The sequence below is a fragment of the Xiphias gladius genome, chromosome 5, assembly GCF_016859285.1.
Source record: "Xiphias gladius isolate SHS-SW01 ecotype Sanya breed wild chromosome 5, ASM1685928v1, whole genome shotgun sequence".
Classification (NCBI taxonomy): Eukaryota; Metazoa; Chordata; class Actinopteri; order Istiophoriformes; family Xiphiidae; genus Xiphias; species Xiphias gladius.
The window spans coordinates 5648605-5675658 of NC_053404.1; the positions used below are offsets into that span (position 1 = coordinate 5648605).

The 27054-nt window shown below is 38.7% G+C and overlaps 1 protein-coding gene across 1 annotated transcript in view; it reads right to left on the reverse strand.

Annotated features, from left to right (window-relative positions):
* Nucleotides 1-19523, reverse strand: part of lancl2 (LanC lantibiotic synthetase component C-like 2 (bacterial)) — a 27489-nt gene extending 7966 nt beyond the window's left edge. Inside the window, exons 1-6 of the mRNA XM_040127542.1 lie at nucleotides 19359-19523; nucleotides 14349-14466; nucleotides 14017-14224; nucleotides 13171-13318; nucleotides 2363-2509; nucleotides 474-656 (exon numbers count right to left, since the gene is read on the reverse strand). Of these exons, the coding sequence (XP_039983476.1) occupies nucleotides 474-656; nucleotides 2363-2509; nucleotides 13171-13318; nucleotides 14017-14224; nucleotides 14349-14466; nucleotides 19359-19523 (969 nt within the window). The remainder of the gene's footprint in view (nucleotides 1-473; nucleotides 657-2362; nucleotides 2510-13170; nucleotides 13319-14016; nucleotides 14225-14348; nucleotides 14467-19358) is intronic.
* Nucleotides 19524-27054: the final 7531 nt, after the last annotated feature.

The window sequence follows — 27054 nt, forward strand, 5'->3', positions numbered from 1 at the left end:
CTGCATTAGTGAGAGGAAAAAGAGAGAATAGCTGTATATTAGCTTCCAAGTGGCTCCCTAATTGCCAAGAGAAAAAGAAACTAGCCTATAAAGCATTACTACAGTATGTATGTGTCTGCACAGCCAGGCTAATGAAATGAAAGAGAGTTGCTGTTTAGTCTGGAAGGAAGCATTCACATCCTAGTTTCGTCATTAACTGCTCATAGTTCCATCATAGACAAGGTAATGTGTGTATAATAAAATAGATTAACCACTTTTACAATTGTTGTCTTAAAAGTATTATGTGTGTCAGTATTTGTAACACATAAACTGTCCATGCAGCACACAGCCATGCCACAAGGTGCCAGTGTTGTTTATGTGCTTGAGATGGGCACGGTGGTTTCATTAGGGTTGAATGACTGGTCAGTTCAGACAGATATCAATGTATGCTGCATGATGTGAATTACACAGTACAAAGCATAAACCAGTCTCACCTTATGAGCCATGATGAGCATATGGATGACACCAGGTGCTCCATGGCACCAGTGAACCAGCCGGTCACTCTCGTTGCTCAGTGATGATGGGAAGTTCCCGGAACGAAATCTCTTATGGCGGACATAGTCGATGCTGGGACGAATCAACTCTGATATTATGTCTGGATGGACCTTTGCCCCTGGCTGAAGAGAGCCAGAGATAGAGCTTAGTTTAATTTCTACTGGCCAACTCAGTCTCAGTAAATACTATCCTGTTTTGGCAACACAACATGTTTTGTCCCTTAAATCATGTTAAGGAAGTTTGGGGCTGAACTGAGAAAGATGGAGTCAGAACAGGAGATAGGAGAGTAAAAATTGGGGATAGAGAGTTTAGCAATCGATAATGATTGTAGAAACACATGATGGAAGAAGGAGTTCAGTGTGTTAATGAGAACATCAGTGAACAGGAACAGAGACGCAGCGCAGTTAACTCTGCTGACCGATTTCACTAACCTAATACAAAGTAGAATAATCAAAACAGAATCACAGTTTCAACTTCTATAAGTGGCACTATTGTGACTGTTGAACCACTACTGTATAGTACTAAACTACCAGTCTTTATCGCAGATATATGAAACTATAAAACACAGATGCAAAGAGAAAACAGAAATTAATTAATCTGTTTATGACTTCATTTGTTCTCTCATGCTTAATGTTGCGAAAAAATAATGGCAGAGTAAATTCACTTCTTCCCCACTTTTTTTTTTGGCTTTTCGTCGAGCATAATTCGTAGTTGTTAACAATACAGTATCTCCAACGCTCTAGAAGGTGTACTAAACCCAGACAGAGATCCAATTCATACTCATTTGCAAGCCCACACCTTGATAAAATCTCTCAAAAGAACTGATTTAGCTGGGCAGCCAACAGCACTTATGTGGAGTAAGCAGCTCCACTGACTCTCAGCACAGGAAAATAAGACCCTCCAAACATCAAACATTACACCATTGAGCCACTGATGAATGTTTCTTGCTGCATTTTGTACTGGAATGAGTCCAGTAACCAAAATCAAAACATGGTTCTTAGCAAATAATGAAGCAGAATCACTGCAGAATTTTAAGATTTTAAGGGTCTATGTGGATAACACCTAAGCATTAATACTGTACATCTTAAACCCATTATGATATGACCATAATTTACAGGGACCTTTGCCAAGAGGGTCTTAACTCTGTCTTGAGAAGATTATCTTCATTGCACAAAGTCTATGGAACATGTGGTCCTAATTTTGACAAAAGAAAACAGCCAGTATCAATATTATGACAACCAATAGGTCGCTCTACTCATTTTGGCCATGTCTTACTCATGTTTTATGATTGTTTCTGCGTTCTAAAATGTCTTCTGAGGCGAAATGAGAGATTCAAGTTTGGAGCACATCTGATGCTTACTGAAACCACTTGTATCACTTATTCCTATTTTTTAAAATGGCAGTAAACACAGACCAAGCATGTTGGTGCAGGCAAAATGGCTGGTTTGTGACCAAAGTGTGCCACTGCCCTCAATCACAGCAGTGTGCATGAACTGTGCATAAGTCAGAGTTGCGCACAGCACAACAGGTGAAATTACAAACTGGGGATTATAGCATCACCAAAGTATACCAGTCATAATGGTGTTTTCCAATACAGCAAACTTGTACAGGTTTGAAAGCAATTTCCCCCCACTTGTGGCCTGAAAAAACATTATCTACTAAACTATTTTCATCAGCAATTGGAGATTGACAAGACTAGCATGAAAACATTTGTCTAAGATGTAGAACTAAGAGAATATACGTCTTTGAGTCACTGTCTTTTTCATGCACATGTAATAACCATCCTTCCATGACCAATTTATTCATTCAGCCTTTTCCCCTCCCTTACCTGCATGAGTGTGTAATAAATGCCAGCCAGGCCGTGGGCAGCCCCAATGTACTGCTTTTTGTGCCACTCATAGAGCAGAGGACAGCGATCTGTCTTCTTCTGCTCTGCTGACATGTTCTTCCCTGATTCCAAGATAGCTGTCACCACCTGAAGATTCGAGAAAGCGAAAGATTCACAAGGGAAACTGACTGGTCTGAATGCATCCAGACAGGAGATTTGTTCTTTTGAGTTCTGGCAATAGAATGTGTCCTCAGGTTTCACCACATGTGTTTAATCTGGAGAACATCTGCTGAGATTCGACTCAAAGTTTAGAGGTTTGATTTTGTTTGACTGTATAATGAAGCATGATGCTGAAACTGCATGACAGAGTTCACTCAACAGATTTCTGACCCATTCCAAATAATCACCACATATACAAAGATATATGCAAATATGCCGATAATATTAAGATAATATGAAGAAATATGTGAGATGTTATTCATTTTAAGGTAAAAATATTGTTTTCCATTGGAATTAAAAATGAATTTGCCCGTTAGGCATCCTTACCACTTAATTTCTCCAGCTTTCTATTTAGAACCAAAGTTCTGTTGTTGTCTGCAAATACTGTATCTGCATATCTGTATACTGCATCTCCATTTTGAGACCCTGATTCCTTCCAACCTTTTTCCCAAAATGGCGTACACAGGACCCTCCGTTGGTGCCTGATGTAATGCCTCCTGTACTTTTTCTGTTTTAAAAAGAGTTCAGAGCCTACATTTAATTACCATCTCCTTATATAAAAGAGATTCATGCTGAGTAAACACTGTTGAGACAGAAAAAGATCTGACACCCTGCATCTCAACTAACTATGCTTGTGTCACAGTAGTTCCAGTGATTCAGATACAACAAGAGTTATACAACATGACAACCACACACTGTGGACATCACTACAGCAACAACACTCTGCCTCTTTCTACCCAACTAACCGTACCAATAGAGGCCTTGGTGCTTCTATGTCACTGCACAACCCATCTGAACATATTGTTCCACTGATATAATCTACATAGAAATTATTTGCTTGGAAAATTTGAAACAGATATTTTGATCTCCAAAACTAGATTTGCTGAAAGTGTGTATGACAGTAGATCCCTTGGCTACACAGTTCTTTGAGAGAAAAGGAAGATGCCAAATCTGCCATCATCAGATTTTACTTCTTTATGTAGCATTCTTTCTGAAGATAGAAAACACATCTATATCCCAAATGCAGTGGGATAAAATGACGCTACACCTGTCCCCCCTGTAGTTTTATTCAAAGATTCCTGTTTGAGAAAAGGATTTTTTTAGAGTAATGGATGTTGAGGGAACTATATTTATCAATCCACTAAGACAAAGTAATAGCAAACTTCAGATATCACTCGAAAGCTAAAGATTTTGGATAGTGATGCTTGTAACTTGGGTTAAATTACAAAAATGACTAAAGAAGACTGAAGAAATCAGTTGTGGTTGAAAAAAAAAGTTAGACAAGATTGTGGCAAACTAATAATTTTTATGTGCAGAAATGGTACTATTTGAAGTAGTTCTCTCATCAAGTATTTTTGGCCTTGTATAGTGCAGGAACAGCCCTTTCCAAAGTTCTTAATAATGTGCTTTTAGCTCAGACTCTGGCCAGTACTAAAAGTACTTAAGTTTCTTTTGATTTGAGCTCACTTTTTAGTATTATATTGGCCCATGTTTTCACTTTTGCTTTAATTTTTTTAACCATTTTTACACTGTCTTCATTTGTAGCAGGGCTTGACGTTCAGTGCAGGATTGCGCATAACTTTATTGATTCCTGAAAAGTCTAGCAGTTAATGTATAATGCAGGTATTTCCTGCACACATTTACAATGATATCTAATAATGTTCAGCCAAAGTTTGCACTGGTGCGGAATGTGGGACGACTGGCTGGAAGCACTGCATAAAACAGACCAACTTCCTCCCTGGACAACACACTTGGTGCACTCTCTCTCTCTCCCTCTCTCTACAAGGCTACAGGCCCCCTCTGCTGTTGCAACATCTCTTGTTAGCACATACAGACAGGTTTCAATGATATGAACTTGAAGGCATGCAAACATAGATTGCAGGCTAAAACGTGAAACTACATCACCTAAAGTGGAACTCAGAAAAAACACACCTGTACCAAAAAGGACTGGCACAAACAGCAGCGCTAATGATGTCAACGTCAACAACATTAATCGTCAGGATCCTAAGACAGGTAATAGTAACGTTGACTGTTTCAGACTAACTGGCTCAGAATATTTCCATGGTGAAAACTCAAAAATGGTGAAATGAGCTGCTCAATTTGTAAAATGTACGGGGCTGCGCCTTTTACCAGCCGATGTTACGTCAACTTTAAGTCACCACTCAGATGGCGTTTCTCATACAGCAGCTTTGAAAAGAAAGCGTGAGCCAGATTCAACAAAGACTTAGATTTGATGTGAACGTGGATTCATTACAAAAAACAGGTTGAAAACTAAATTCATAAATTCACTGAGCATTAAAAACCTCACAATCTGATGCTCAGGTCAGAGCTTGGCCATCCCCAAGAGCAGTTTGATTTTTTTTTTAAACAAAGTTTTTAATAATAGAAAGAGATGAAGCAGAGGAGACAGAGTACAGGGAAACAATAGAGCACAGAGACAAGAGAGAAGCGGAAGCCACCAAAAGAAAGAATAAGGACACTGATGCAGCTCAAAGAGATGACCACTAAGAGCAGAGAGGGAGAAACTGACTAAAACAAATTCAAGCAATATATATTGTTCAGACAATCCCTTAAGGTGGAGGACAACACCAGAATGGATCTGGAGTGATATTTGGTAACTCAGAACGCCTACAGATTATTTATTTTAGAACCTAACCCCGTTTATACTAGAAGATCAAGATCTCACACTGCAGGTCCAACTTTTTTCACTCATCCCAGTTGCAGTGCCAACTTGTAATTTAGCATCAGACTGCTGGACCTTTTATACAAAACTATACCCTAACCCTTGTATAGCCTCAAAAAGTTGACAGTTAATTGTCTTTTTGTGTTATGTTTTTTTGTTTTTTTAAACTGTTTTGCATGATCATCATGTACTCATTGGAGCTCTTTTGAACTCTTCATGGTCAGAAAGTTGCCTACATTGGAGAATTGCTGCAGCCCTCCTGTACATATCAGCAGATCTCTGAGGTCTGGGTCCTCAATCAGGAAGTCACAGTCCTCCTTCCTTTTACCTTTAAAAAAAAAGCCACTCACAATTGATCTAATCTAATCTAATCTAATCTAATCTAACTTTATCTAATCTAATCTAATCTAATCTATGCATATGCATATATATGCACATATAAAAATATATAAAATATATGGGGTATTTTATCTTATGCATAAACCAAAAAAAAAAATGAAAATGACATAAGTGTGTGCACCTGTGTAAGTGACACCACAAAGTTTACCTGTGACAACTGTAACAGAAATGATGACCCCAGAAATTTTCCAATTAAGTTTAACTGCGTGTATAAGGTTATAAAAGAACCTGAGAGGACCAAAGCTTTCTGAATTTTGGCCTGGGTTCTGTCTAATACAATATGGATTCACATGGTAAGGAATCGCCTGAACAAGTAAGAAACCAGAGTGTGAGACTTCATAAAGATGGGAAAAGGTACAAAAGCATCAGTAGGTAATCGTAAACTGAAACACAGTTTCAGCAGTGTTAGGAGGTATAGGAAGAGCCACACTACAAATAACAGAAAGGCACAGTAGACATCACTGAAAAATGATGTCACGCATAATTCGCTATTTGAATTTAAAAACAGAAGAGTTAGTGCTCCTGAATTGGGACAAGGATTATCTGTGAAAATTGGTAATGCTATGCATGAAGTCACATTTGTCCAAGAAGAAAACCATTACTCACCAAACAGCACAAAACTGCAAGATTTAACTTTGCCAAAGAACACAAAAATAAGCCTGATGAACATTGGCAGCACATTCTTTGGTCAGATGAAACCAAAATATATTTGTTTGGATCAGATGAGGTCCAGCATGTTTGGCGTTGTCCTGGCCATGAGTATCACAGTGACTGCATAATGATGTCCATGAAACATGGAGGTGGGAGTGTGCTGATATGTGGTTACATGAGTGCAAAAGGTGTATGGGAGATGACATATATATTTTTATAGACACTATGAATGCAAGTTTGTATACCCAAATACAAAATGAAGAAGATGACTCATCTAACTGGTTATGTAAATTGCTGATTAAGGATCAGATAGTGGGTTTCTGTTTGGTTGGTGGCTGGTTTTAACAGTCACATTTCAGGGTTGTGTTGAGATTGTTTTTATAAGCCTTACTTCGGGTTGCCAACATTGTTGCCTGGCTGTATTGGTTACATTATATAAGGTTTATACGTGTATACGTGTGTGGGTGTAGGGGCTGGGGGTTCTGAGTCAGCAGGTCATTCTGTCCCCATGCAAGATGGTGTGAGTGAAAAAGAAAGGGAAACAGTTCTGCAGTAGCAGCAGCAATACCTCCCTCATGACAAAGAAGATTTAGAGCCCGCTTGTTCATTTACACATCCCTTCACTCCTACACATCTATACTGCCATCCCTGTCTCTGTTTGCCTCAAATGCTCCTTTCTTTTTACCCACAACAACTTATTCTTCACAACGTACTTCACAGTGTATAGAAATTACAAAAAACCTTTTTATTCAAATTTAGAAAGACATATGAATCTTCATGGGCTTCCATATACATTCAACTGACATCTCATATGTCTTGTCAAGATAGGCACCACCCACCACACCTTCAGACTGATCTCTCTTTCTCGCTCTCTCTCACACACACACACACACACACACACACACACACACACACACACACACACACACACACACACACACACACACACACACATATTCACATAAGCCTCAATAAGCAATCAACTGGGGAGAAAATGTAAATCTGAAGAAATTCATCTGTTTACCATCCAAATTAATAACTGCAAACAACCTGAAGACAGCTGAATAGAAGATCTGAATATAATTGGCCTATCATATTCAAATTATCTAACTAAATTAAGCGTTAAGGTTATTCATTTGCATGTGGAGTGGGACACAGTGTAAAGACAAAATCTAAAACTTATGACAACAGAGACACAGAGAGTCAGAGTGTTTCAGTTCTGTTAGTATAAGCTGACAGAAGCAGTAGCTGGAGTCTAGAAGACAGCCTGCTGGTATGTGACCTCATATATGTCCATCAGTTTGCCAGCATACTGGGCCGATATTAGTCTGATTCAACTTGGTCGATCTTGACCAATTTATTGCTATGCAAATGCTGTCCTTAATCTGTTTGATATAAAAGCAACATTCTGATCAGATTCTACAAAGTCTGACTGACAGTAATTATAATCAAAATCATCTGTCTCACCACAAAAATGCTGTTTCCTAGGCTGTGACAGCCAAGAGTAAACACTGATCATATGCTGAATAGACACAAAATATAAATTGGCATTTAATTTCCTAATTCAACAGTCATGAACAAAGATTTCAAATAGACATGCAGTATTAATGCATTGTGTACTTCAGTCTGAGATATCACGTTCATGAGAATGGGATGGACAGATGGACAGACTGACAACAACCTGAAAACAGAATCCCTCAGGCCACAGCTGTCACCAGCATAGAGGCATAAAAACTAGTGCTCATAACCAGCCCAAGCAGAAAAGCTATATATAGTAGGCTAAACAGACACACAAAAAAATACTCCAAAGCACAGGAAAATTAAAAAAAACTAGAGCTGAATTCTTGACATAAAGAAAAATGTATTACAATTTTTAATAACAAATAAAAATCAGAAGTGGATTTACCTTCCTGATCTGCTGCACTAAAAAGTAGGCTCTTGCATTGCACAGTAACATTGGCACACGTTCTTAGAAGAAAAATAAGATTTATGGACTAAATGTATCACATTGCCACTGAAAAATAAACAAAAAGGTGCAACAGCACAGCTGAAACAAACTACAAAAACATGCAGGCCAGCAAGCTTAAAATGTATGAAAAAAATAAGTCAATGTAACATTCTCAAAGGCTGTGGATGTTACTGTAATGTTAACGTTACTTTTATTTCACTATCTTTATCGTTGAAAGGCTCAGTAGGAATGAGTGAAGGGGTTAATCTAAATCTTTCTCTGGATGTTCGCTTAAAGAATATTACTGCATTTTAGCTGCTTGTTTCAAGTTAAATCTAGACAGTGAATAGTATTTCAGTAAACAAGTGAGTGAATCAGCTTCTGAATGATCAGCTGCTCTACAATGGAGACCATAGGTAGCTGCAATAGTGCCAAGTAAACAGGACAGATAGTGGCCAGTTTTGTTCAAACATTATGGGGATTACATCTGGATTTACTTAAGAGTGTCAATTTATTGTATTACTGTAGAGCAGAGTGACATGGACACTATGTGTGAGAGCTATTATGGACTGGTATGTAGCGTACATAAACCAGAGACATCATTAAGTTGGACAATCAGAGATTATGGACCAAACAGGGCTTGCCCTTCTTGCCCTCTTGCACTCAAACCACAGACCAGCTATAAACCATGTCAGACTGATGTATGACTGACCCATAGGTCAAAAGGACACAAAGCAAATGGGATTAAAAATTGAGACCCCCACAGAGTGGAACATGGAGTTCATCCCATCACAAGAGGACTTACATTGATCAATATCTGACTGTTGCTTCTCAACAAGGAAGGTAACATAAAAATACTGTAATTGCCACAAAGGTGTGAAACCACCTGTTCACACAATGAACCCACTGGAATAACACGCATGTACACTACAATCTTCCCCCCTTTCCCTCTTCACCTCCTTAGGGGTCTCAATTGGCAAATCACAGAATACTGCCATAAATTACACCACGTTCCAATCATGACTGAACACCAACATCTTCATCCTTGGAATACATACCTAAAATAATGGAAACTAAATGTCCAGCTATTCTGTGACTTGGTTAATGTTATTCTACACATGTTCACAGCTAAATTTGATGCAACCCTCAAGTTTCTAGGCCTTAGCACAGCTGAAATGCATGTTGCAAGAGCTAAACCAATTTCTACTATTTAACCATGCCACCACACAGTGACTACGTTTAACTAAGCATATTCCGTGTAATTGAAGAGGCTTCAGACAATGTTTTCTTATTTTATTGTGTGATTATTATCAATCTACTCATTTATTGATAATGCTAGAAACTGTTAATCCCTTGTGTTTATTCAGTTAGCTACTTGGATTGTGTTTCAGGTTTGTGAACAATGTACTGAAGTCGAATCCCCAATTACATGGTTCCCTTCCCATCACCAATAACACCATTAGTTCATATATCGTCTGCTTAGTGTTTTTATGGGCCATGGTGGTAGACCAATGTGCAAAGTTTGCACCTAAATTCAAAATTAAACCATTTCAAAATATAGCGTAATCATGCACTTGTCAGTTGAAAACAAGAAAGAAGAGCCCAACAGATGGACTAATGGCACCAAGCCCACGATGCGTCTGGGATCCCCCTGGAGAGATTAAAACAGCCACACCTTTGTGTTCAGAGTTAAGTTTTTAGGTTTTTTAGTTAAGAGTTTTAATTTGTTCATTGTCCTGTACGTCTCGTTTTGCAGTGCTGCTCTTTTGTGATTTTTGTCCTCATGTACTTTGTTCTTTAGTTAACCACGTGTTTTTCCAAGTTGAGTTTTTAAATCAATACACACAACTTGTGGCTCTTCTATTTAGCAAGGGAAGTCAACAGTTGTAAGAATCGAGAAAGAAGACGTTTTTCTAGATTATATTTTCTTTCATAACTTGTGGTCATAAATTCAGTTCCGCTTCATCCAGCAAAAGTTAGGTACAGTAATTAGAACTGTTAATTCCTCCCGCATCAACCTGCAAGAGCTGCAGGCAGAAGACCCGTCTGCCCTAATGCCTACAGAGTACTCATCAGCTGATACAGCAGAGAACATTTTCTAATCCTTAAGACTTAATTTATAGATGCCCTAGGATCCATATAGTGATATAGCCATATCATCCATAGCCTAAACATATTCTCTCCCACCATTGCCAAATTTATCACATTACCCACTTATCAGCTATTGGTTACTATTTTTCTTTTATTCCACCTTGCATCATTATTATTAGTCATTGCTCTGTGTTAGTAGACAATAGTCAATAAATTTTCCTTATTTTGAGCCCAGTCATTGCTGTGTGTTCCTTTGAAGTAGAGACTGGAGATCCATTGAATCGGGAAGTTACAGCTTCTGATAGTAGACTAAAAAATTTGACTAGTCAATTAATTTGAGTAACAGTTTCCTGCAAAAAGCAGGCGGTGCCCCTTCATATGCTAATTTAATAATTTTGATCGAAAGGCTACCGGTATGAATAGATAAACAATGCCTTTTCTTCTAACCTTACAGTAGATGAGAATAATAATTGTAATCATGGTGACTGTACACATGGGAGGGGGCGGGGACAACTGTAGCCTTAGAAGACATAAAAATTAACTGTCTTTAGTTTTTGTTGACTAAAAATAGACCAAAACTAACAATGATTGAATGACAACAATGTGACTAAAACTAACATACACTGTCAACAAATCAACTAAATCCAATCAGGTGCCAAAATTAATGTGGGAAGTGATGTCTAGTCAGTGTGGTCCACCTCCAACAGAATGGTTAGTGATAGCTGCCCATAGCTACTAAAATGAGGCTGGGTTACTTTCAACACATCAAAGCCCGTCCAAATATTCAGACAGTGACAAAATTTTGTAATTTTGCCCCTGTACATCAACACAATGGATTTGAAACCAAGCCATCCAGATGTGATTGAGGTGTAGACTTTCAGCTTTATTTAAGGAATATCAAAAATATCACATTAACCGTTTCTGAATTACAGCCATTTTTATACATAGTCTCTCTATTTCAGCGGCTAAAAATTAACTGGAAAAACCAACACAATTATAAATGTAAGGATTATTTTTGAATACCTGGATGAAAATCCTTTGAAGTAAATGACTGCCTGGAATGAAGAAGTCTGAATGAAGCCTGGAATCCAGGGACATCATCAAATGCTGATTTTCCTCCCTTGAGATGATTTGCCAGGTCTTCACTGGAGCCACCTTTAGTTGTTGCTTGTTTGTGCGTATTTCTGCCCTCAGTTTTGTCTTCAGTAAGAAAAGATTGCCCAAGTGGTGTTGAGGGCAGATGACTGACTTAAAATATTCAATTTATATGCCTTGAGAAGCACCGTCCTATTAGTTTGAAGGGCTGAATCTGAGCGGATAGTATAGCCCTATAAACTTCTGAATTCAACCTGCTACTTCTATCGGCAGTCAAATCACTAATTAACACCAGTGCTTCAGCTCCACTGGCAGTCATATATGCCCATGCCATAACACCGCCTCCACCACGTTTGAAAGATGATGTGGTGTGCTATGGATCATGAGCCGTTTCTGTCCTTTTCCGTACTCTTCCCATCATTCTAGTACAAGCTTGAGTGTTACCAGTGCTTTGCACCTTGTGGAAAACCCTCTGTATTTACATTCATGAAGGTGTGTCTATATTGTAGACTTTGACAATGATACGCCCACCTCCTCAAGAGTGTTCTTGATCTGGCTAAACGTTGTGAAGGGGTTTTTCTTCACCAAGGAAAGAAAATCCTGCAATCATCCACTTGTGTTGACTTCAGTGGTCTTCAAGGCCTTTTGGTGTTGTTGAGCTCAACAGTTCATTCCTTCTTTCTAAGAGTGTACCAAATTTTTGATCTGGCCACTCCTAAAGTTTCTATCGGCCTCATTTGTTTTGTTTTTTCAGCCTAATGATGGCCTCCTTCATTTGCATCGACACCTCTACCACACATTGAGACTTTCCATTAACAGCTACCTAATGATAATTCAACACTTGGAATCATCTCTAGACCTTTTCTCTGGTTAATTTGTCATGAAATAATGAGGCAACAGGCCACACCTTGCCACTCAGTTTCAACCTAAAGCCTTATTTTACTGTTTTCACACTAACTAATTTTTGGTCACACACCCGTTTGAGTTGCATGGGCTGTAGTAACTGAGTTGGGACTAGAGGCTTCTCTGCGCACAGCCACCTAGCTAGCGTCAACTGATAGCCTGCATGTGAGGCATTTAGGGGACATCTGTAATTGTAGCTACAGAAAATAACCTGGGTTATACTCTCACCGAGCAGCGCATCCCCAGGTAAAAATAATGTTATAATAACATTAGCGCCAGGCAGGCAGGCTTAGCAGATCTTTTTCTTTGACTAAGAAAACCTATATTGATAAGGTAATAGAAAACTGATCAGGAATCGTTAACAGAATCGCTAAAGAATCATACCGATACGCAGAATTGATAATGGAACTGGTATCAATGAAATCTTATCAATTCCCATCCCTAAATTCAGGTTAACCAAACAACCTCTTAAGTAACCATTTGCAAACCAGGTTCCAGAATGTTTACATCTCAAAACTGTGAGGAGCCCCTATAATTAATGATTTGTCAATCAAATAAACATTTCACTTACTTGCTATCAGCTTATGGTTATGAATGATTTGACACAATTTGTTGCTGTTTACACTTACTTCAGTATTCTGATAGACAAAATGAAACGTAACATAGATCTGTGTCAGATGAGATTCAAAGGCCAAGTATACAATAAGTTCATGCTTCATAATAACACCAGATGTTAAGTTAAAGCTTACACTCACAAAGTTTTACAGGTTAAACTGTAAAAATGTATGGGAAAAATGCATTTGTGTATGTGTGTCTCACCTTTGTGATGGTGCTCTCATCCACCGTGTCAGCTCCTATCTCTTTGTTAATGTACAGCAGAGCATAAAGGTAGCCGGCACGGCCATATAGCAGCTCATCTGGCATCTCAGAGTCTGGACTCAGCACTGACTTTTGCAGCTGGAGTAGTCTGACAGAAACACACAGGCTCTGGTGTTTGCTCAAGAATCGCTGACGGAGTTGAGATTGACATTTAAGACAGAAAAATATAGTAAAAAAAAAAAAAAAAAAAAACTAAAATCCTAACTTAGTGTTTCCCACACATAATGTGCACTTGGGTTGCGCCCCTCAGGTATATTACAGGATAAATCTGAAGATATTCTATGCTTTTCTTATTAATAAAGAAGAGATCGCATGTGCAGACACAAACCAACAATGAATTATCCTACTAACTAAGTACTGTGTTTGTGTCCGAAGCTCGATATATCTTGTTCTTCTGTGCCATAGAGCTCCAAACAATTATAAACACATCAATGAGCCACACTGTTGCACTGGGTGACACCTTCCATCATTAGCATGAACACACACATACTGTAGTTTATTTTGACTCAATCCCACATAGACCGTGCTACTGCAGGAAATAATCACCAGAGCACCAAATGTGTATAAAGCTGCAAAAATATCAATAGACACGGACTCTTCCATGTCCATCACTACCTGAAATCTTTACATCATATTTCCAGTTTGCAAAACATGTAGCAGTATAATAAAATATGCTGGTGGCAAGACGAATTTTGCTACTCATTTACAAAAGTGATGTGGCCCAAATGAGCTGCAACATGTTCAACAGTCACATCCGTACCCACATCCACAGTCACAACCACTAACCTGGAGAGACAGTCTTTGCGGTCACCGGTGTTGTTGAGTTTGTGGTGGACCACCGCACCCACTGCCAGTGGCCCCGCATCACCACACAGGAATGTCACTTTGCGGCCATTCAGGATCCTCATGGTCCTCTTCACATAGTCCAGTGCCCTCTGCAGGTGGGAAGCCTCAAGGGACAGCCGGTGCAGTTGCAGGTAGAGCAAGGCAATACCTGTAGTGAAGAGAGTAGATATATAGTAGATGCTATGGTTGCGTGTTCACTGGGCATCAGTGCTAGGTTGAACCTGACACATAGAACCGACATGTCTTTAAACTTAATAGTGTTGGTGACAGACCCGTCCAGCCGGTGTAAGTGGAGAAGTCATGGGGGTCAGCGGTCTTCAGGCCCTCCTCCATCTGCTGGAGGAGATCTTTGATCTTACTCTGGACCTTCTTCTGGAATCCTGCACTCACCTGAGGAGGAGAGAGAGCAAATTTATAAACAGCAGCCACAGTAATCAATTACAATATTCATGAATATTAATGACTATCAGTTGCAGTTTCTAGAGCCCAGGGTGTTGTCCTCAGATCAATTATTATGTCTGACAAAAATTCCAAAACCCAAAACTATTAGATTGTGAGAAAATTAAAATATAGAAAAGCAGAAAACAATTACATATGAGAGGCTTGAACAGGAAAATGTTTGGCGTTTTTGTTTTATTAATCAATGATCAAAATTGTTGTTGATTATTTTTCTGTTAATCCACTTATCAATTAATCAAGTAATTGTTTCAGCACTTCTATTAACTTTATCCATTTATAATATCCCAGTAATAGTGACATCTTAACAGGAAGTAGTTTCTCTTGGTTAGAAAAAAAAGGAAAATATACACTTATGCACTTGTAATTTACGAATTTATCATCAACAGATCAAATCTCTGCAATAAATTGACATAATTCAGATACTTGTTCTGTTAGAAATAACAGATTTTAAGCAAACATTGTCAAAATTGATAAGCTGAGGGACCCCTAATGAAAACCTCTAGAACTTGTCATAGTAAGGAAAGTACAGGTTTTCCCAATAGCATTAATGATGGCTAAGTTCTATTGACCCAGTGACATAGTAAGTCATGGCAATGTGACAGTAGGTGAGTTTCCACTAATTGTTTTTTATGCACATTTTCAAATTTAAATATGCACATTTAACAATACCACAGTGGAAATGCCATATATTTAAAAAAAAACCTTGAAATATCACAGAAAAGTTTTTATCCACCAGCTCTGGTGGAAAAGTTGCTGTATCAACAGAAAGCAAAGCGCAGTGGAAACAGATTTAGCTAAACAAATCATGACATACATGAAGCAAGTGACTTAAAAGTCCACTGGAGTTCCCACTAAAGAGACTGAAAATAGCATGCACAATACCAGGACCCTGAAGCTGAAACAGCTAAATGTAATTCAAACATTATTAATTCTTTTATTTACAACTATGCTTTTCTTACTGTCACATGTCAAAATCCCTTCTGTGAAAAAGACTAGCATGAATCAGTCACATTCTCGACAGGATGCCAGATGCCTGACCTCCCTAATGACTCGATCCAATAAGTGAAAAATAATGTTTTCATCTAAATAGGTTAAGTGAGCCAATGAGCTGCAGGCCAACATCTGCCTTGCTAATTCCAGAGGTCATGAAATGCCTGAAAGTGTGTTCTGTGTGTTATGTATTGTCAGAGGTGCTAAGCCTAAGAATTTCTCAGACATCAGGCAGAAGGATATGACCCGAACTCTTAATCATTAGGATTAATTTCAGGAAACAAGCTATGTTAATTAGGTAATTTTCTACAAGACTCTATTCACCATTTATGGATTTACAAGCATAGGTAATAGCACTGTCAAAATTGGCCAAAAATGACGTTCTATTATTCCTTCTAAAAAAAGAAAAAAGAAAAAAAAAACACAGGTTCGAACCATTCAAATATGTATTTTTGTGCATTATGTCCATACGAGGGTAAACCAATACAACAAGAGACACAACTACTTCACTCTATATTTTTGAGACGTGGCCTCAGGTTGCTAGTGCTGGAATGGTAGGCTAACTGTAGCTTTCACAGCTTGTATATAACTTTATCTCGACGTTCCACAATTTTGCCGTCTACTGACCAAAATCCTAAGTAGTCCTAAAACAGGGCTTATTAGAATGCTCTGAGGGCAAATCATTCTCTCTGCGGCCGAGTTGTATTGTGAACAGCTTGACCTACGTTCAATTTTCAATCAATTAAAGTGACGTGACTCTAGTTCGTCACACAGTGCATTCAGTGCGAGAAACCACGAGGCAGACATCCATGGTAGTGCTGCCCCCCCCACAATCGAATATTAATTTTCACAATCACACATGGGTTTTTTAGAATATACATTAACAGCCATGCTTCAAAGGCTGGTTTGATCATGGATATGGATTAATTAATTCTCTACAAGCCCCATTCACATTCAGCCTACAGTGTGAACTGAATCAAAGCAGCTACAGAGATTTCAGTGAGTGTCTCTCACTAGCTACCTCCTAAAACAAACAGATGGGAGTCCGGGAGTGCACACAGAAGGCAGGAACTATTTGTTGGACTCGAAGCAGATTTACTGCTATCCACTGGCCTGATAAAGTAACAGGAACTGCTTAGAGAATATGTTAAGATTGGGTTATCTAGACACCTGCATCTATCAAATACTACGAAAAATACAAACCCATGTTAATATAGACAACAGCAATGTGTGAAAAAGCACACCCGTCTTATTAACTGACACAAAAGGTAATCTGGCAATAAACAACGCAGCACACAACGCAATGCAGCATCATTCAGCAAGGCACTGTGCTGGCCAATTACAGTCCTGGTTGAAATTATTGACACCCCTGATTTTTAAATACAGAATTTAGAGTATCTTCAGAAATAAATGCAAATTAACCAATTTTGTTTAATCAAAATATTTAAAAAAATGTCCAAGGTTACTGAACAAAAGACAAAAAGACAAAACTTGCATAATAGTGAAATAATACAAACATAAAATGCACCCCAGACACAATTATTGGCAACTCTCACTAATATTTGGTTGCAGTACCTTTGGCAACAATAACAGCCTCTAAACACTTCTTGTATCCATCTAGAAGCTTATGCACCTGTCTGCCGGTCGTTTCTGCCACTCTTCCATTGCTATACGTTCAAGCTCTTAACTTTGCAGGAGTCCTTTTTGCAATGGCAGATCTCAGCTCTCTCCAAAGGCTTTCAATTGGATTTAGGACAAGACTCATTGCTAGCCAGTTTAAAACAGTCCATCTTTTCCTTTTCAACCACTCTTTTGTGCTGCTGGATGTGTGCTTTGGGTGGTTGTACTGCTGAAAGAGCTCTACTTTGTTTTCATCTGTCCATAGAACATTATCACAGAAAGAATGTGGCTTATATATTACATATTATATTACATACATATATTATATTACAATGTTTGTAATATATTATATATATTACAAACATTAGTCTTGCCTTTTTGTGCCTCTCTGTCAAAAGTGGCGCGGTCACCATCGCTCATGGAGCACTACTTGCTTTAGTGTGTGGCGTGTGGTACGGGCTGAAACCACCACTCCAGATTGCTCCATGTCAGCCTGAAGGTCTTTAGATGTCATGCGTAGTGTTTTTTCCACAATCCACATCAACCTTTGCAGACTTCTCTCATTGATTTTTTTCTTAGCACCACGTCCTAGAAGCGTCTTAGCAGTTTTATGACTGTGAAACTTCTTGATAACATTATGAACTGTTGAAACAGGGTTAAGATCTTTGGCAACTGCCTTATAACCTTTGGAATTTTTTTTTTTTTTTGATAATAGCATTTCTGATGCTCTCAGACAGCTCTCTTTGCCATTGTGAAAAAGAGACTGGAAACAATCAGCCCTTTTTATGCAGTAAAACATTCATTCATTCATTCATTGGTTAATTCAGGTCATGTGAACACTGAATATTAAGCACAGGTGAGTTTTATTTGTTTTTTATTTTGTTTGGGAAACTAATTTAAATTCATAAAAAAGGGTGCCAATGATCGTGTCAAGCGTACATTTTATGTCTGTATTTTTTATTTCGTTATGACGGCATTTGTCGTTGTTGTTCAGTGTAGTTTATTAGATGGTGTTGATGATGTGAAGAGGATGAAGGAGACTCCGCTGACACTGTCTTGATTGCATATAAAGGTTTATTGCAAAGAAGTACAGCGTCAAGTCAAGCATCTGCAGATCTGCTTGTGAGAGGGTGTGCAGCCGATGAACCACTCTGAAAAATCAGCCTTGGTCACCGATTCTTAAATAGGGCAGTTGTTTTTCTAAAAACTGTCACTCACATATGGTTTCAGTCACAAAGCATTACCTTCCTTTTCAAACTGCAAGGCCCCTTCTGAGGACCTTTGACCTAGGGCCCCTGAGCCATGCCTCCATTTCAACACATGGTTTCAATTCTACATATATGACCATACACCTCATCAGTAACTTGGGACATTGGGGCCTTGGACAAAGGGGCTCATTGTTTCCAGTTTTTTCTTCACTATTAGGGCCTGAAAAGGTGTGCAACACCTAGGACTGATGAAAACACTGTATACATTTATAAAAGCCACCACTTGGTATATACACAGGTAACCCTCGAACCTCCCGGCACTACTGCAAACTACAACAACACTAAAATGACAATGAAGTTGAATCAACACCTCTCTACAATAGTTTCAACAAAATTATAATTAAAAATTATAACCTTCACGAAGGTAAGACTTCTTGCCGAGATGATGTATTAGACTGCGTTAGTTTTAACTCGGTGAACTTAATGAGCTGACAAAACATTTCCACAACAAGCCTTGGTTCACAATATTTTCCCTTTTTTCTTTTCACATGTAAGTTAGAACAATGATGCTCAACAATGACACTTCAAACGTGATGTTTGGTGCTTTAAGCGTCACAAAACAAATTCCACGGAGGCCTGTTGTGGTGAAGACAGACACAAGTACGATTCACGGTGAAGTTAACCAACTTCAAGCAACATACTGTATATATTTTTACTCAGTTGGTAATAGTGAAGAATTGTTGAGCAATTGTCCTCGAAGTCTCAATTTAGCATGAACATTTGTTAAGAGTTGGTAGGCTCAGTTTACCCCATATGCCACCACTCCCTTAAAATGTCAGTAATATACCAAAGTCAGTCATTACAGATAAGTATAACGTCACAACAAGTCGTGATAAGTCTTAGGAACTACGACACAAGTGTAAGTCTAGGCCAAGCTAGCTGGGGTTTCTATTACCACGTCAGCAGGTGTTGTTTAAAAAATGCTGCAAAAGCAAAACCTCTCACCTTTCCTTCTGCATCAAATGGCTCATTGTAATCTCCATCTGCGCCGGAGTTGGAGGTAAAGACTCCTTGGTCCCAGTCGGGGTACCGGTTTGGAAAAGAGCGCTCCTCCATCTCTGCCTCTGTAGCCGAGATCAGCTTCAGTCGCTTTGACATGTTATCTCCCATCGCTACGGCGGCTCGGCAGGGATAAAAATCCTCAGGCACACTGTAGGGCCATATTAATTATATGAGAATGGAATATGGCCATTAAATTGTATTTTTATATGTTAAAGAGTATAGGCAAAATTATATCTAGGCTACTTCTTATTATACTAAAGAAAGACAGAGAACATTTTTTAAAGTTAATTTAGAACAAGTTAAGAAAGAAACTTCGTGCCTTACGGTAGAATAACTATTTGTGTAGGCTTAGAATGATATAGTAGTATTAGACAAAAGTACAGTAAAAATATACTTTTATTTTGAAGACAATATACCTGATATTGCTTTACTGTAATGACCACATTTTACGTTTTCCATTTAGAAATGCAGATTTCTCATCCAGTACCCTATTTGCTGTGTCCGAGGATATTCATGTCTACATGAGGCATAAAAGCACAATAATCTAATGAGTATTTGTCAGTCTAGGCTCGTCTTATTATTATTATATTACCAGCATATGATTTTAGTCGTGGTTCACATATTAGACCAGAGACTGGGGTTAATTATCTACTAGGAAATCAGGAAAGGAAAAGTTTGCTCAGCTGAAACTATTCAATTTAACGGGAAAAAAAAATAAAACAGAATAGGTTATCGACCATTGTTTAGGCATTAATACCTGAGGAAAAAACTTAAGCTAATGAATGTCACCTTGAGTAGGCTAAGCTTTCCATATAGGCCCCGACAGTGGTTAATTTATGACATTTAAAAAATATGCAAAAAAATTGAATGCCATCACAAATTGCTGAATTTTCAGCACCGCTTCTGTTTGGTGGCCAATACTAGAACACAATGTGAAGGTAAAGAGAGAATAATAAAATGCCGATGTAATGGCCTCAGTGGAAACAGAGAGTAATTGCTGATATACTGTGATTGCAGTAAAGTAGGTCATTATATCAGCAGCCACCGCTACAGTTACTAAAACACTGCAGGTAATGATAGGTGCAGCCAGAATCGGACTTACCAAAAGGCAATATTATCAGCAGGCTATCCGATCAGCAGTCTGTGTGATCCCCCGTCTCTCCAGATTGGTGATTGCGGCAGCCCCCAGCAGCGTCTCTCAGCATCCCAGTGTCCAGCCTCTCCTGCTTCCCGGTGAATGGAAAGTGGAAGCCGCAGTCAGAGCGTGCGGGCGGTGCGTGCAGCCATGTTTCAGCGCATCACCGTGTTCCTCTCTGTCTCTCCCTCTTTTGTACCCTGTCCGCTCTGCTCTGAGCACACCGAACCATCAGGGTGCCGATGAGATCAGGGTGTAGAGATCCCTCCTCCACCTCCGCTCCGTACAGCCCAGTCTTCCCCACTAGTACCCGCGTGTAATACCCAGAAGCGGTCAGGACCCAGCAGTCCTTGGTCAGGCAGCTGACTCCAAATGTGAATGGTGACAGATGGTGTTGGTGTGTGATGCAGTGCTGCTGGGATTAGGCAATATAGTATCAAACAAATCCACACACACCCCACCCCTTCCATACATACCACTACCCCCAACTGTCGCCTCTTTCATCCCCCTGATTCGCCACCTGCTTCAATATGTATCATTCTTTTTTAGGATTTTCAGCGTAAATATATCCTATAATGCACTATGAGCATCAAACGTTGGGTTCTGCCTTTAATTAAACACAATAGGGTGTCAAACTTGGGTGTTATTTAATATTATTTGAATTTTAATAATTCAAAAGATTTCATCAGTTTTCTAAAGGAACACATTTTTAGCTCCATCTCAGTAATAATCTGAAAAAGCACTCTACAGAAATGTTTTCCTGATTCCTTTCTTCCAAACACGCTCACCACTATAACAATTAGTGAGATCAGAGCATTAATGGCATTTGATTCAACAATTTCCTATCTAGGCTACACTTGCCCTCACGGTAAACTGTATCTCCAGAGTAGCACTGCAGCAAATCCAGTCCAATATATCAGAACCTCTAAAGTAGCATCAATCTGATCCGGATGCTGCCTTCCAGTGAAGCTTCCAGTCTCTTATCTGGTCTGTTTCTTTACTGGCACTCTCCATCAGAGGAAATGGACAAGCTCTAAATTAATCTGCTGAACATGTGGGACTTGCCTACATAAGTCAGGGTAAGACAGATAAAGCCTCCAAGTTGCACGTGGGTGATTATTTACCTTTTTTTGGTTTAAATAAAATTGGATCAGTTTTCTCCAAACTGCCATGAAATTTGATTATCTATGTACACAATTTATTAATTGAAACATTCATTAAGGTTTTTTACAAATTGAATCTTCTGTCAAGGAAGCACTATGTTTCCCTGTGAAGAACTCAGTTCAGCCTGTCTTTAGTAACACTAAGATAGCTTCCATGGTCCTTCACACTGACAAAAAAGTTCTTTTTTGACGGTCAAATTTGAATATCTTTATTACATTAGGATGTTTATCTGTTTCTTAAGAATATCAGCACAATTATCAAAAATGTTGACATCAGTTACATTTTGTAAGTATTGCTGCCAACCTTTAAAACACGTAATGTCGATACAGAACATTGTTCAGTCTCAGTTCTAAGACTTAAACTCTGTTGGCAGCCACTATAGGCTTGAAAATTGACAAGAAAATAAATATTGGACCCATCTGAATTATGGTCACTGAGGGTTTGTTTTTTCATCCAATACCAACATTTATAACATTCCACAAAATGTTTGCATGGTATGGATGAGGTTAGGGAAAGATCGTGGTCACATTTAAATGAAAAACATTACTGCAGAACACTGACAAACTTCAGTGTTCTGCATGAAAGTCAGCATGCATTTTTGACACCATCTGAGGTGCAAAGCTCAGATGAGAAAAAACAGCGGCTGTTGGTTGTTCTTATGGTTCTGTAGTTTTAGTTCATGTGGAGACTCTATATTGATGTAATATATATGATTCTATAAGTATATCTGTTTTATTTTTGAAACACCTTGAATTACTGCATGTGCTGTATACATGGCTGACACTCACCATATTGGCCATAGAACTGCAATGTGAACAGGCACCCTGGCCCTCTCAAAGGATAAGAAAAAAGTAATCAAAGAACAAGTTTCTTTAGACTGTTAACATAAACCATCAGGTTAAAAGGGCTAAATACTTCCTTGTTCTTTCAGCTGTATTGGCCTTAAAAATTATAAAATTTGTATAAATATATATGACAGTGCTACATACCCATTCACAACCCCAATCTCCACTCTTACTTTCTGCTTTGCTACATAAAAGCACAGTACTTCCTGTGTTAGCACTGAATGTTGGCATTGGATGTAAATGATCAGGTGTGGAATTGTCTAATACCGACGTAATTCCCAGGGATACCCAGCAGAGGAACTTTTCCAATAGCCGTACCGTTACTAGGTCTTATAAGAGTAGTCTGATTTATCAATGCACTTCTGTAACACTGTCAGACTCACGATGGACAATTTTTTTTTAAAAGGGATCAAAATCAATGCAACAGAACCAGAGATATCATTATTTTTATACCAAGCTCAAAACACAACATCTTATATAGTTGTTATGATGAACATGTTAGCAAATAGTAGCACATTTAAACATCCAACAGATACAGTGCAACATTAGCTTTCATTTGGAGTTATGTTTGTGTCCACATGATGAATGTAAATCCAGTGTTCACTCCTTGTTTAGTTGTTAGTCTCCACCAACTAATAAGAAAAATATCTGACTCTTTACCTGCTAAATGCTCCACTAATAAGCCTTTATCACCACAGGGACTTAATGACCTGGCGCTTGCCATAATCTTGTTGAGTCTAGGTTCTAAGTCCTGCCTTGTTTTCCACTATGTCTTACGAACCAGAATATTTTGGATATGCGCAATTTAGAAGGCAACATTGTAAGGGGACACTGGGACCATTGTCAGTTTTATGTGCTGCCTGGTAGGCGAGGGTGCCAATTGCAGTTCAGTTGTGAGACAGATAACAATGGGAAAAGTAGCCCTAATATATATTTTCTTTAATATCTATATTTATTTAAATGAAGAGAAGAGCCCCACCCGCAGTAGGAGGTCAAGAGAATGAAGGAAAAAGAGAGTAGGCGACACTGACTATGGACCAATTCCCACATCACTGAGATGCTTTCCAGAGCCAGATGTGTCCCTTGGGACAGGTTGCTGCCCAGAAGGACTGCAGTCTCAGTCCCACTCTCCCTCTGCTCCATACTGTCAAAAAAAACATCCCCAATTTCTCCTGAATCAGAAGACGGGAGAGTGCCATTGAAGAAACCTGGGGGAGAAAATAATTTCTGAGTTTTTTTTTTTTTTTTTCTTCAAGAAAAAATATAGCAATGCAGCATTTGGTCGCTCTGCAGTCTAACTGGAAAAAAATGTCTCACTACCCTAAAGTTACTGGGAAAATTAATTAAACTTTTAAGGTTCTTTCCACTACAGCACACTGTGCAAATATTTTACTCAGACAAATGCAAAACATAGCAGCAAAGTACACATTGGGTATTCTGAATCAGATCTCATATATACTTAAACAATGTGCCTTACAGTGCTTATCTAAACACATTGACACCTATGTTATTAATTGACCTTTTGATAAGTCCCGCTCCTCGAACACAGACACAACTTTTTAATTCGTTTTTGCTGCTGAATCAGTTTGACATGCTGGATGTATCCGTCATATGCTGACCGAGGAACTCTCTGTCTGCTCCTCTCTGAAATTGCTAGCATCGGCTAATGACAAAGGGGCAGGGCTTAGCAAAGACTCAATTGGGGTGTCTGCGATGTCGCAAACCAGCTGTTGCATTCCTTCCGCCCCTGAGAGTATCTTGAACTTGAATTTAGTACCATGTCCTTAGCAGTGCCTAAATATAGGTTCCAGAACTCAACCCCAAAGTAGGGAGTGTATAGTGGTAAAAGAAGCAGAACCCATGACAATGACTATGCCTTAAGTTACAGTTTGTTAGGTTCCTGTAGTGCAGAAGTTGCTAAATAGCAGTAAACTATACCTGTCATTGAGTGTAAATTTAGGTCTGAGTCCAGACCAACATTTCTGGCTTGGTTTGTAGTCTTAAACATTAGGGATTGAAGGTGAGCACTGACTATTCTTTTCACCGTTTGGCACCAAAAACAATTTACTTTCACAATTAAGATTGTGAAAGTACTGGCACAAACAATGCACTTTAATGTTTGAGGTCACACAATCCATAATTTTGTATATATATAGCAAGAGAAAGAGCATTTAGTTCCACAGAATTGACATCAAGTTTTCTTTGGGATCAGGATCCTTCCTCACTTTCACCCCAACACACAGCATGACAAAGCACCTTGAAGCATTTCTCGATATTGAAATCCAATAAATCAAAGCATTAAGTACTTGGAACCCTGTGCTGAAATTGTACACGCTTTTTCAGCTTTTTTTTTAAGAACAAGACTACCATAATTTATCACTATAACCCTAATCCAGAGGATATAAATTTATTTGAGCTCCAGCCTCCTTCCTGAGCAACTCTCAAAGTCCACTTACCCCAGACTGACACTTCATCTTCCACCTAGAGCACAGGGAGAGCTGGATGTTGTGGAGAGGATTTTGCTCAGTAGCCTTTCCATCTGATTTGTGTCCCAGGGGCTTTGTTTCATCGCAATGAGCACATTCAGCCTTCACTGTGTTTATTGTTAATGACTTTCAGCAATGCTGAGTTATGAAGGTTACAAAAGCTTGAGTGAAATAAGGGCCACTGACACTGACTGTTCTCATGGAGACACCATTTTAAAGTCCACATTTCGCCCCTCATGACAGATTCATCACCGAGTTTTACATACTAGCAAGAATAACAAGTCCAACAATGAAAACGACATATTATATATATAATTTCAGTACATGTGCAAACACACAAACACACGTTTAATACAATGCTTCCAGATGTGTACACGCACCATGAGACTGTTACAGACACGTTTCTTGTGTAACGCACAATGGTCACCCACCAGTGGATTTACACAGAGCTACAATATAGTGTGATATTTAGGCCAATCTCCTTTAGGTTTCAACTCAAGAGCGGATGACACATAGCTTATAAGGTCTGAAGAAAATGACTAGATAATTATTTTAAAAAAAACAAACAAACAGTTTAAACCAAATAAAATTATAACAGTGAGAATTCATCCTCTGCGACAAAGATACTGTCCATTACTCCCTCCTTAAAAGCTCATCCAGGTATATGTTGTTGTTAGGGTTGCTACCCAGGTAGTGCATTTGGTGAGATCTCATGAGTATATTTTTTTTTTCAGAAGCAAGGTTGTCCTCTCTTCATCTATAATGACAAGCTAGGCAGCTACGCCCTTCTGCACTCCTGGCATGGATAATGGTCATGGCTTGCCAATTCCTGATGAACTCCGACTTAGAAACAATCTCAGACTGACAAAAAAAACCCCCCAAAAAACCCACCGGCACATAGCAGGGAAAATATATGTCATTACTACTGTAAAGTTATTTTGTTAACGATTAGTAATTATATATTTCTCACTCTTACTTGTACTAGTGACCTAGTGCGGTCAGTTAATAAATTGAACTGCTGAAACACAGCTCCCGGTCAGCAATATAATACAATCTCATATGAATTTAAGTGCATTCATATCTGATATTGAAAACATTAATATTGTTTATGAACATCTCTAGCCGAATAAAACAGTTTCTCAACCAACAAGACTAGGTCAAAACCTAGTATATGGCTGGACTGCATATGGTCAATGTGCGAAATAAACAGCTGTAAACAGCTACTTATGATGGAGGTAGCTCAAACCTGCTCAAAAAGTTGCTAAATGTCGCTAGTGACTAAACATTGCACGTTAACTTACTGGAGACTCACTTCCAAAAGAAGTTACATCAACATCAAAACAATTTTCCCGTCTCCAAAAATGGCATAACTTATATAGAAAAAACAGAAAGAAAAACTCAAATTAGTCTCCGTAACACAGAAAGGCTTCTAACACAAGTTTTGTGGAACCCCCTGTAATTTTCCTCTCTCAACATTCTGAACAGCAATTTGCGTAGCGTGTCCTTTTTCAGGGCTCTGCCTTGTCTCTACCATGCGATGTGAATTGCTAGCACTACATAGTTACAGGGTGCCCTCTGGTGACCATTAAGTGAGACTATCAACTTAATGTAGGCTACACTTGGCAATTTTTTCAATCATCCATAATTGATTGAGGCAGAAAGGTAAACTTAAAGCCCCTATATGTAGGATTTGAAAATCTACAGCTGAGGTTTCATAGTGGTGGTATTAAAAGAGATACTGCAGCAGACAAGGGGATCCTAAAATGCTTTGCACATATTATTTGTCAAGGTTTTGTGAAGCTTGAGTCAAGTGCAGAGCAAAGCACACCTAAACCAACAACAGCAAGGTCAAAGCGTCCAAAAGATAGGACAGTGTGACACCCGAGAGCCAAAATTTTTGTTCCTTATTAATGAAGGGCTCAAATCTTAGTCCTTAGTAAAATTACCCATGCAAAACTTTAAAAATACTATATTACTGAAAGTCATTCGTTGTTCAAAACCCTACTCAG